This window comes from Camellia sinensis, chromosome 13, assembly GCF_055761805.1.
Source record: "Camellia sinensis isolate YWXY chromosome 13, ASM5576180v1, whole genome shotgun sequence".
Lineage (NCBI taxonomy): Eukaryota > Viridiplantae > Streptophyta > Magnoliopsida > Ericales > Theaceae > Camellia > Camellia sinensis.
In genome coordinates this window covers 146085953-146098520 of record NC_138973.1, presented here as the reverse complement: position 1 = coordinate 146098520, position 12568 = coordinate 146085953, and the positions used below count along the sequence as shown (strand labels likewise).

The following is a 12568-nucleotide window of genomic DNA, read 5'->3' as shown; positions in this document are numbered from 1 at the left end:
CCTTAATTAGCTTGCAAAAGATTGAGTTGAGATATGCTAATCATCATATCAATCAATGGGTGAAATAGGATATTTTAGATTGACTACTTTTGGTGATCAAAATTGAGTGTAAATGGGATTATTTAATTTTGTGAGGGGTATAGTGTAATTTGCACAAACTTGCAAGATTTGCTTCTTTACCCATGAAGGTAAAATTTGTATACATAATTTTTACCATTTTGGAAAATGTTTCGTACAAAAGATTTTGAAGAGGTTTTCAAAATCTGTTTTGAAATCGTTTGCAAAAACTTGTGTTACCTTGGTGAGGCGATTGATCGTATTGGTTAAAAGATCGATCCAAGTTTAAGCAATCGATCGATACGCAGTCACTTTATTTAAATTGTTTAGCAAATTTATCCGACTGATAGGCAATCAACTGCGCTTCATGTTGTGATCGATCACTATTCTGCTTATTTCTAAATCCTAAGTCTGTTGGTTTTGGAATTCCTTTCTCTATAAAAAAAAAAAAAAAACTTTTTCTAAACCAGATTTTAGATATCTCCACTATTGATTTTTCAAAGAAAATTAATATATTCTCTCCAGAGAGTTGAGTTTCAAAAACCAAAAAACATCTTTCGAAACCTCTGCATTCTTGCATTGTGTGTCCTACACTTCCGTCCGGTTGGGTAACTGAAGCCATTTGTGAATGGAGATTGGAGCAGAAGCATCGTGATGTCCTGAATTGAGGAGTAACTACAATACATCGCGTTAGGTAAATCCAAGTGAATATTGTAATAACTACAATACATCGCGTTAGGTAAATCCAAGTGAATATTGTAAATCCTCTCGAGAAAGTATTTGTATTCTTAAATCTCTAATAGATTTTTCTAAGCGTTGAGACTCTGATTTTTCCCCTTGATGGGTTTTCCACATTATATCTTGTGTTCATGTGTTGATTGTTTATTCATATAATAATCTGTTTAATCTACTAAAATTGGACTTAATAATCAAATTTTAATTGGATAGCTTATTCACCTCCTTTTAGGCTCCTTATATTCGGACTCCATAATTTCAATGGGGAAAGAAGCTCTTTATACATATTTGAATGAGGAAGAAACTCTAGCGTGTTGTGCTGTCCCTCAAGGCTCAATACTCAATCCTCATGTAATGCAAGTGTTGTTCCAAGAATTGGACAAATTTGTAATGCTGTCAAGAGTTCTGTAAAATCTTTGGGGAAAGAAGATTGCACACATATATTATCGTATAACTGACAAGAGCGATGATCGCCATATAAAAATAAATAAATAAATAAATAAAAACCTGGACCTTTAGAGCAGTTATGCTTTCACAATTGAGGCTTCCCCTGATGAAGAAAGTTGTGGAAAGATTTCTCCAGATTTTGCATATTTCTTTTCAATATTAGAAAACCGAGGCAAAATCAGGGAATTCACATAATTGTTGGTTGCAACAACGGAAAATGTGAAACATGACTTTTTGATTGGGAAACCACTTCGATTGAGCAGCAATATTACACAAATTAGTTTCTGGTTAAGACATAACCACTTGAATTCTACTATAGTTATGTCAACTGGTGTACAATGCTAGAGGTTGGGGAATAGATGTATGGCATGAAAAATGCCATCATTGAGGCAAACATGGGGCTTGAACTAAACATTATTATTATTATCATTATTATCAGGGGATAGTAATAGAATAATGGAAGAATAACTAAGCATAGGGTACAGATTGGCATCAAGAAAATGTGCATACTGTGTAATCGCCATGTCTCTTTCCAGGTCACCAGAGAGAACATCAAACGGTGCAGGTTTGCTGGTGTCCACAAAGGGTTCCCATTTGTAACCAGGTCGCTCAGGCAAAGTAACGATGACAGCTAAATGACTAGTGTTGAACGCAATGTATAGTTCCCCCTTCACAGAGTCAACCTGAATTTAGATTTATACAATGGTCAACTCAATAAAAATATATGAAGTAAAATGAGCCAACTAAATTATTGGTAATGAAAAGCCAAAAAGATTGTGGCTCAGAAATTATATAGATCGATGGATAATGTCCACAAACCATGACAAAAACAATTGGAAGATCAGAAGTTAGTTTGGTGGGGAAAAACATGTCCATTTCCCATGACAGAACCTTTATGCCCTGTGCTTCATTTTATGTTATTACTCTTACATTTTTCATGCTTTATCTGTAAACTGTGAAAAGTTATCTTTCCACAAACTTCATCCTACTGTAGAAGCATCACCGACCAGTAGCTGCATATTTATGTTTTGAGATTGATGCTAGTTTTAGAAGGTGAAACAAATAAATAAACCCACTTTTTGTTGATTTGGGCAGCAATGAGGTGAGTCAAATCAAAATATGATTCTTGCTTCAATTTATTTGTCGCAAGTTTGCTCGATAATAATTTTATTAAACCATACGATGTGAACATGAATAAGAGTGTTAATAGAAGTATGCAATGGAAAATGCAGTAAGATTGCATACCAATGTAAATGCCACAAACCGGCTTGTTTCAGACCAATCTGGCATCTCAGGGGAATGACCATGCCACTGCAACCTCTCGGCCGTAGGGAAGTCATTTAAGCCAAGTGACTCGCATTCACTGTAAATTTTCATATCAAATGAGGTAGCTGCCAAAAGTTCATCAGAAAGCAAAAGCACAAACAGAAAGCCACTAGAAAAGAGAACTTACTGCCGGAACTTGGTCATAAGGCTGCAAAATCTGAAGAAGTCAGATGAGGCCTCTTCTTTCTTATCCCACCGGAAGTAGTTAATCTGCAACCAAAGCTTTACTTGTTAGCCAATAAATACTATGGGCTCAGGTGACAGAACTACAGAACAAGGAGGAACCGATCACATAGTTATCGTGGCAATATGTATTATTGTTCCCGCCTTTCGTGTGACCATATTCATCACCCATATAGATCATCGGGACGCCCTGGTGAGACAAAGATAAAAGTTAAAACAAGGAAAACAAGATACCATGCAACAAGAGGATGATTCCCCAAATACACAGACAGAACAACTTGGCAAAAAACAAAGCCCAGCACAAGATCCACTGAAGTTTTTTTTGGGTGAATAAGATCCACTGAAGTTAACCATAACAGTGGAGAGAAATTGAATAAAACATTATTATAAGGATTAAATATTTCATTGCAAGTTACCCATATTGTCAAACATCTGATATTAAGCTCATATCCTATTACAAATTGTTGAAAATTCCCGAAGAATATAAGCACCTCTTTTTGTGTGTGTACATAAAAAAGGGCTTCAGTGAATTCTCTTTTTAAAGGGATTTCACTTTTTTTGTTGGCTAGAGATTGGTTGTCGACGTGTGACATGTAGAGGATTTTGATGTAGTCTTGTTTGGGTTATGTATTTTCTTTTTCTTTTCTTTTTTTAATCTTCTTTGTAGATGATGCCTTATCATCGTTTGTTTTTATTCATTGATAAAATTCTTTGTTGTTGATAAAAAAAAGTGTATATAAGAAAGGCTACATAGTGTATGATGCTCCAACCAAATCAGGGTTTGGGGCCGCACGTGCAGCAGAGGGGTGCAGCAAGCCTGGAACAAGCTGCAGCAAACAGCATGTGCAGTCAAGGGCCACCGCACATGCGGGACGGGCCACCGCACGTGCGGCCTTCGGTGCTTTTGTCTCATTTTTGGGCCTAAACACTCCAAAGTTGATCTCTCTCTTTTTCCCTCACTTTTCTCTTCTCTCTCTCTAAACTCATTTCTCTCACTCTTCGCTCGAAAATACACCCAAACCCTTACATTTTCTTAAATCCAACAAGAACAACCAATATTTTGATACTAGTTCTTTAGACCAAAACGGTGAGCACTCTGAGGGCTACGTGTTGACTGAACAAATCGAAAATCCAGCGACGTTGAAAATTGGGGTTTTTCTCTCTTTTCTCTTCTAATTTTTGAGATAGGGATTTTTATAAAGTGTACATGTGTTTTAGCTTTATTATGTGCTAGTTCGAAAGATTGAGTTGTTTGGAAGTCAGGGTTTTCTTTTTTATTTTATCTATGTTGGTTATGATGCATAAAATTGGGGAAATTCTTTTGTGATCATCAAACTTTCAAATTATTTTACCTATTAGGTTCCATGGCTTGAGAAGTTGAGAAAAATATACTTCAATCGAGAAATCCCCAAATTTTCCTCAAACCCTAGAATAAATTGAAGAATGAGATTGTGTTGATGAAATTCATAGAGAATTATGAATATTGTGTATTGGAATTGATGAGATTATTGAAAAACCTTACTGATTTTGGAAAGTTCGAGAAATGTTGAAATTTTGCTCTATATACTATTTTGGAATATTGAAATAGAGATAATTGTTTTGGCAATCGGTGGAGGATTGCGTTGACATGTTGTAGAAATTGCATGCAAATTAGGGAAATTGAAACTCTTACAAGGGCATGCATATCATTGAACATCTCATCATCTCATGTTTTTATGTTTTCAATTCTGTATCACATTTGAGAAATGCATTGTGATTGATTTATCGAAAGAGATTGAAATGTGTTGAGAAATGTGGTAAATATCTTGGTGAATCCAGTTAGGGGGTGTAGTTGTTGAGAATTAAGTTGGCTTTAGGTTCATAGTGAAAGTCCTAAAACACGCATGGAGTAGGTTCCAATTTCCTTCTGGATAGGAGTCGATAGAGTAGATTTCGATAGTGCTCTATGAGACTACTAGCAGACTCCTAGGGATTGCCAGAGTCACATTTACCACCCCATATTTCAATGAAATGAAAGCTTTGATTGGCTAATCGTTTCTAAAAAGTGCATGACATGAATTTTGGAAAAGTAGACTTAAATTTTTACCATGGCATTTCATTGCATTCACCTTATGATATTGTTAAACTTCATGCACTTCATTAAGATTATCTCCGTTGGACATTATGCTGATTCCTATGCGGAAACCATTTTCAGGTGTTGACAGTGTGCCTCCGCTAAGATGGAGTGGAGAATTTTGGAGCGTGAAGCTCATTTCTTTTGTATATTTTTGTGAAGCCAAGGGCTAATATGTATTGGGTTGAGAACTACCTTTGATGTAACTGGGCAAGGCCCTTGGAACTTGTAGCCTTTACGGCATATACTCATATTTGTTTAGTTTTAGCTCTTGTAATCATATGCTATAGATTCCAGTCTTAGAGATTGTGAATGTCAGTGTTTTTAAAGGCTCAAGGCGCACCAAAATGCCAAACGACTATTGGGGCATATGCGCAAGGTGAGGCACACGCTTCATTGAAGCGAGACACACCTTTCAGTAAAAAATAAATAAATTAACATGGACTAATAATTTGGGTATCAACATAATGAAAACAAAGAATTCACAACTTATAACCACTAAAACAAAGTAGAACTTTATCCTGACAGTGTAGCAAGGGGCTGAAGATAATTTGGAACATCTTTGAAAGACAGCAGTAAACCAGAAGAAAAGAGGACGAAACCAAAGGAGAAAATCAGCAAAACATAGCAGAAAATTAGAGAAGATGAAGGAGAAGAAAAAAAGAAGAAGAAGAGAAGAAAAGGGAAAAAAAAAAACACCTAAGAAGAAAAAACGAAGAAATAGGGGAGTGGAAATCAAACCCAGCAACTGGAGAAAAAAAAGAAGAACAAAAAAAAGGAGAGCGGAGAACAAGAAAATAAAAGCACCTCGAGAAGAAAAAGAAAAAAAACAGAAGGGAAGAAGAAGAGAATAAGAAAAGAAAAGGAAAACATACCCAAAATCTAGAGACGAAGAAGCTGTCAGAAGCTGGAGATGAAGAAGCTACCGAACTCTGGATGCTATCTTGACCACTTCAGAACTTTTCTTTGCTAGGGTTTTTTGATAATTGACGTATCAATGTATATATATACATATTTTTTTTAGGGAGTTTTAATCCAATGTGATGGCACATATATTTACATCGTAAATCATAAACCAAAAAAAAGAGTAAAATTGTCGGCTACGATTAAACAAAATCCAAAAACAGAATCATGCATAAAGCATGCTTTTTTTTGTGCCTTGCACCTTAAGTGCTTAAGGTGCGCGCCTCACTGTGCCTCTTTGAATGCTCCCCGCTTGGGCTTGTACAAGTCGCACAAGTTATGCCTCACTACGCCTTGCGCCTAGGTGCGCCTTTTACAACACTTGTGAATGTATTATTTCATGTGATCTCATTTTGTAATCTTTAAATGAAACTCACAAATGAAACACAGGGATTTAGTATGATGTTGACTTGTGCATTGTCGAGATAAGATATTGCTTCTGCTTGTTAATTATATTGATAATGAGGATTATGTAATGAATGTGGATTATATCCAATGAGTCAGGTTTCATAAATTAGGGGGCATTACATGTATTAAAACAAAATTAAACTTTTCAATTTAACTGTGGGGTGAACTGAGCAAATAGGGAAGCGATGGTGTGAATTGAGAGATTTAGTGGTGTCTAGATAGAATCACACTTTATATTAATGAAGTACATATTTACATTGACATGAATTCCCTCAACTTCAACCCTACATGCGTGCCTCTTGGAATGGCGGGTAAAAACTTTCAACCTGAAAGCTTTTAGTATTGAATGCAAGACCAAAGCCTGTATTGGCTTTATTGCCACTTTCAAGATGAAAATTTCTTCTCGTTATAAACAAAATAAACCAAACCAAATCTATCCAAATCAAGCCTTAAGTCCCACCAAATGGGGTACATAAATCTTTATTCTCCATTTGACTCTATCCAAGGCCATATCGTTAGTCAAACTAACAAGATTCATATCTCTATTTACTACACTAGTCCACGTCAATCTAGGTCTGTCCCTTCCCCTGACACTTCCATCTACCGTCACTGTATCGCATCTCTTCACTACTGTCTTTGTTGGTCTTTATTGTATATGAAAAACCATCTTAATCTATTCTCCTTCAACTTATCTTCTATCGGTACTACTCCTATTCATTCTTGAATATACTCATTCCTAACACTGCCTTTTTTAGTTTTGCCACACATCCATTTTAACATCCTCATCTCAGCAACACTTATCTTATATACATGTTGTTTCTTAGTTGCCTAACATTCCGTCCCATATAACATTGCTAGTCTAATAGCCGTTCTATAGAACTTCTCTTTTAGTCTAGTGGGTACTCGTTAGCGTCAATATTCCATTTGCTGATATATGCACTAGATTCTTCCACTTCCCCACTGAAAAGATTTAGGACAATTAGCCATCATGTAAGCATTTAAGTCATATTAACTTTCATTATTAATATGCAGGTTAGATATAAAGCCGTCTCCATGTTGTCCTCCACTATTAAGTTGTACATAACACAGAGCAATTTAATATTGTTACCCAAAAGACAGTAATAATAACTGCAACAACACAAAAGCAATAAATGAAAAACTGAATGGCGAAATTAGTGCAAACTTATTGAACGACAAGAAAAAAATTTGAATAATTTAATCTTGTCAACTAAATTTGATCCAGTATCAGAAAATGGGAGTTTAAACTTGGTTTGGTTTTACATGGAGGAGACTCGAAGTAAATGCCATGAAAAATAAAATGGACCCATTTTAAATTGTACGCAAAACACAATTGACTTTTGTCATCATCATGGATGGAGGAATAGACCAATCAATTTTCTTGTGGCAAGTCTAAAAAATAGAAAAAAAATATATGATGTGTTTCAATCCTTGTAAGTGTAAATAGCCCAATCAACATTTTAGGCAGCATTTTCAACATAGGATTTTTTTTTTTTTTTGCTTCATTTCTCATAATAAGTAAATCAAGTCCATCTCACAATTGAGGTTGAAATTTTTTTATAATTATCCCACCATCATGTGCCACAAATATTGTTAGGTCCCTTGTTTCCCATGAAGCACATTTATGGGGACGGTACGAGTATGGCCATACAATAAATTTTTTAAGAAGCAAGGTACGTGTATGGCTGGGTCTGTTCATAAAATATATATATATATATATATATATGTATATATATTTAATTTGGAGTAATGAAAAAATAGTTATAAGGTTTAGTTGGTTATGTGAGAATACATGTCTATATTCTAAATTAGGCATGATTGTGGTTGTACTATTAGAGTACTATTAGAGGCGTGATTGTAAGTTAGGGCTATATAATCTAAGGTCTGATTGTAATTAAATACACAATTGAATATACAGTTTCATTCAGAAAACTTACATGGTATCAAAGCCGTGTCCAAAACCTTAGTTCTCACCTCTGATTGTTTGAAGGTTTCATCTGCTTTGTCAGGTTCTATACAACTCTTTTGATCTCGAAACGTGTTTGATTCGAGGTCTCTGGGAGACCATCGACATCAAGTTCTCACACCGGAATTGCAACGTTGTCTCTTGCGACTTGGTCTCGAGTGTCGCGCCCTATCTATCATTGCATCGCGACCTATCAGCTGCATCATCGTGACCTATCGTTGCATCGTTTGCTTCACCTATCTGGTTCGAAACCCTAACCGCTAGCTTCATCCCTCTCCTAGTTCGGTCGACTCATTCTGGTTCGATCAAAGTCATGACTCGTCAACTTGTATCTGATTTGCTTCACGATTTCGACTTAGAATCTGAAAGTCAAGTCAATTTTGATCTCTGCTTTTGCTTGCCGTTGATTTTGGTCTCTGGTTCGTTGCGACCTTTCTCGCTGTTCGTGACCCATTTGGTTCCTTCACATCATTGCTTCACAATTTTTGTTAACTCGTTTGGCTGGTCTGGTGCTCTCCCTCTCACTATCATTGACATCTGATATCATTCTTTTGATTTATTAAAGTTTGACCATCTGGTTATTATAATGTCTTTAGCTTTTAATGAGTATGCCTTCTGCCATCAAAGGGGTCATTGGAAGTATTACTGTACCAAAAAGGGACGTTTGCCTGCCTCATCTTCTCAGCAGTCTTAAACCCAGGTTTGTGCCCCTTATACTGCATTTGCCCCAGCTCTTGATCCTAACTTGGCTTCCTTGAGTGCTCCGATTAGTCAGCTTCAGCATATTTTGTCTACCTTTCAGCCCTCCTTATCTGCTTCGGTTGTTTCCTCCCTTCATTCAGGTTTGTTTGGGTCTTCTTTAGGTATTTCTTCGTCTGTCTGGATTTTTGACTCTGGTGCCTCCCATCACATGACTCCCCATCTCTCCTTACTTCAAAATTGTACTCCCTCTCCTTTTCCTATTACTGTTAATGCTACTAATGGGTCTGGCGTGTTTGTTATATCTGTTGGGTCTGTACTATCGTCTGCTATGTTTGTTGTTTCTATTCCATCTGTCTTTTATGTTCCTCAGTTATCTGTCAGTTCATTATCTATCAGTCAGCTTGATGCCTCTGATTTTGATGTTATCTTTTCTTCTTCTATCTGTTCTGTGCAGGATCAAATGTCTCAGCAGCAGGTTGGGACTGGCCGTAAAGTTAGAGACCTCTATGTAGTGGAGAGCTTGCATCTGCCTATGGCAACTTCTCTGACTACCTTTTCCTCTTTTCAGTTAGATTCTCTGTGTAATCCTTTCTACTTGTGGCATTCTAGATTGGATAAAGTTTCTCCTACTGAACTTATTGAATGTCGGAGTTGTAAACTTGCTAAAATGACCACCTTACCTTTTCGTAGAAGTACTTCTATATCTGATACACTGTTTTCTTTAGTTCATACTGATGTTTGGGGCACTTCTCCTGTTCTCATCAAAGGGGGTTCTGCATACTATGTGCCATTTGTTGATGACTGCACCCATTACACTTGGGTTTATGTTATGACTTATAAGTTCGATTTCTATCAGATATACTGTACCTTTCAGTCTATGATTACTACTCAGTTTGGATCTACAATTAAAATGTTATGGTCTGACTTGGGTGGGAAATATTTTAAACATAAGTTCTGTGAATATTTGGCCAATCTGGGTACCATTCACCAAACTTCCCGTACAGATACACCTGCCCAAAATGGTCGAGCCAAGCGTAAACACCGTCATCTCCTTGAGACAGCTAGGTCTCTTCTTCTCTTTGCTTTAGTTCCGGCTCTATTCTGGGGGGAGACAGTTCTTATTGTTACTTTTCTTATCAACCGCATGCCTACTCCCCTTCTTTCTGGTCGGTCTCCTTTTGAGGCTTTGTTCTCCCAAATTCCTAACTACTCCCTCCTTCGTGTGTTTGGGTCTACCTGTTTTGTCCTTCTTCCCCGCAAAGATAGGACCAAACTTAGTGCCCGGTTCGTTCTCTGTGTCTTTTTGGGTTATATAGTCCTACTCAGAAAGGCTATCGGTGTTACAACCTTGTTTCCCGTCGTCTTTAAAGTGTTTCTCTGGATGATCCTACATTCTATCGCGAGCTCGTGGATTGTTTAGTTTATCTAATTGTTACTTGCCCTGATCTTGCTTATGCTGTTCATGTAGTTAGTCAGTTCGTTTCTGCTCCTCGCTCTATCCATTGGGCTGCTTTGGTTCGCATTCTTTGCTATTTCAAGGGTACCATCTTTCAGGGCTTACTGTTGTCCTCTACTTTCTCTTTGGACTTTGTGGCCTATGCTGACTCTGATTAGGTTGGTGATGTTACTGATCGCAAGTCTACATCTAGTTTCTGTATGTTTCTTGGTGATTCTTTGATCTCTTGGAAAAGCAAGAAACAAACAGTCGTTGCTCGCTCTACTGCTGAAGCTGAGTATCGTGCTATGGCTCATGCCACTGCTGAGATTGTTTGGCTTCATTGTCTCCTGTCTGAATTGGGTGTCTCTCAATTTTCTCCGACCTCTCTCTATTGTGACAACTGCAGTGCTGTTCAGATTGCCCACAATACTATCTTCCATGAGCAGACGAAACACATTGAGATTGATTGTCACTTTGTTCACCAGCATCTGCAATCTGGCTCTATATCGCTTTCTTTCATCCCTTCGATTTTGCAACTTGCGGACTTCTTCACAAAGACTCACACTACCGCTCAGTTTCAGTTTCAAACTCTCAGGGTTTTCTGTTAAAACACCTTGAGTTTGAGCGGGGGTGTGAGAATATGTGTATATTCTAAATTAGGCGTAATTGTGGTTGTACTATTAGAGTTCTATTAGAGGCATGATTGTATTTTCCTTTTTGGTTTAGGAGTCAGGGCTATATAATCTAAAGTTTGATTGTAATCAAATACACGATTGAATATACAGTTTCATTCAGAAAACTTACAGGTTAATGATCTAACCTACAACCCACACTTAATGCCAAAACTAAGGTATAAACCAAAGGTAAATATCATTATATCAAAGAATCTACAAACCAAAGCTTAATTTTAAAATCATGCTAACCATAGAAAATGTCCAATGAAACTAACTTCAACTCTGTATAAGAGAAAATTCTATTCTAGCTGAGATACAACTTGAGTATATACAAGGTAGTAGGTACCTCTGGGGTACGAGAAAAATTAAGAAAAAAAAAAATTGAGTACGTGTGTGGATTTGGTAATAACGATAGTTCACCCGCGCCTTCTTCACAAATGTGTAGTGTGAATCAAGTTAGGGTCTAGATTTGGCAATAACGTAGAAAATCCACTTATCAAACGAGATGCCAAATAAAGACCATATCACTAGATTTGGAATCACCACCTAATCTTTTTTGGAAAAAGTAGGAAACCCTGACTCTGAATATATATCGGCCATTGACCAAGCGTAATTAGAAAACTTGGTCTGGAAGTTTAGGTATGAGAGAAGACGGTCATGAATTGAGCATTCCCAGCTCACCCAACCAAAATACCAGCCTCTACTAATTCTTGATATGCTATTGATTTCCAAATACATTCATATTCCAATTATTAAACCAACTTTTTCATGTGAAGCAACGGATAACTTTTGGAAAGCTTCCACTTTCATTAGTTTTGAAAAAGAGTTTGTTTTTAAAAATGATTTTGGAAGAAACATATAACTCTCTAGCCGAAAATAAAGAAATGGAAGCAATCCCAAGTTAGGAAAAACAACCTCTAAACATAGAGATATGACATATACACAAGCAACCTCATGAAAGCATGATTTCTACATAGAAAGTAAAACAAAAACATATAAGATGCAAATGAAGGGAGAGATTTCTACACGAAGTCAAAAGCAAAAGGTAGTAGAAATACAAAATGATGCATGATCCTAGATGCAAAAATCAATTAATGCAAGAAAACTCATAAAAATTCAACTTATACGCCTGGTTGCTAGTAGAATGTCATGCAAAGCATCTCAAGCATAGAAACTAAACTCAACACAAGATAGCAACAATATCCCAAAAAAGCGCTAAACCGGGCCTAAATGCATGGACTAAGCTATCAACATGCTAAAATGTATTAGAGAAAGAAGAGGAGTTAGAAAAGAGATCTACTCAAACTCTGCAACTAATTCCAAAAATCTTGCCAACTGCAATTCTCAAAAATCAAGCCCAAACTGGCGTGTTTTACACCTAGAAATGATAGCAATTCTCTTCTCCATCATAAAACCCTAACCGTAAAAGCTTCCTACAACCAAAACCCACCACAGTTCCTATTGTATACAGAAGTACTTCAAGTTTGTCCTGCATCACATGTATTAGTAAACATTTTTAAAAAGATTATTTAATAAGA

The 12568-nt window shown here is 36.7% G+C and overlaps 1 protein-coding gene across 4 annotated transcripts in view; it reads right to left on the bottom strand.

Annotated features, from left to right (window-relative positions):
• Positions 1 to 1457: 1457 nt before the first annotated feature.
• ISA1 (isoamylase 1) overlaps positions 1458 to 12568 on the bottom strand; it is a 99493-nt gene continuing 88382 nt past the window's right edge. For 3 of the 4 annotated variants that reach the window (XM_028222979.2, XM_082903705.1, XM_082903706.1), the window contains 4 exons: positions 2858 to 2938; positions 2693 to 2775; positions 2485 to 2602; positions 1458 to 1922 (listed from right to left, as the gene is read on the bottom strand). In XM_028222979.2, coding sequence (XP_028078780.2) covers positions 1647 to 1922; positions 2485 to 2602; positions 2693 to 2775; positions 2858 to 2938 — 558 coding nt within the window. In that variant the 3' untranslated portion in view covers positions 1458 to 1646. Of the gene's footprint in view, positions 1923 to 2484; positions 2603 to 2692; positions 2776 to 2857; positions 2939 to 12330; positions 12520 to 12568 lie in introns of all 4 variants that reach the window. The other variant, XR_014349756.1, reaches the window with a different exon arrangement.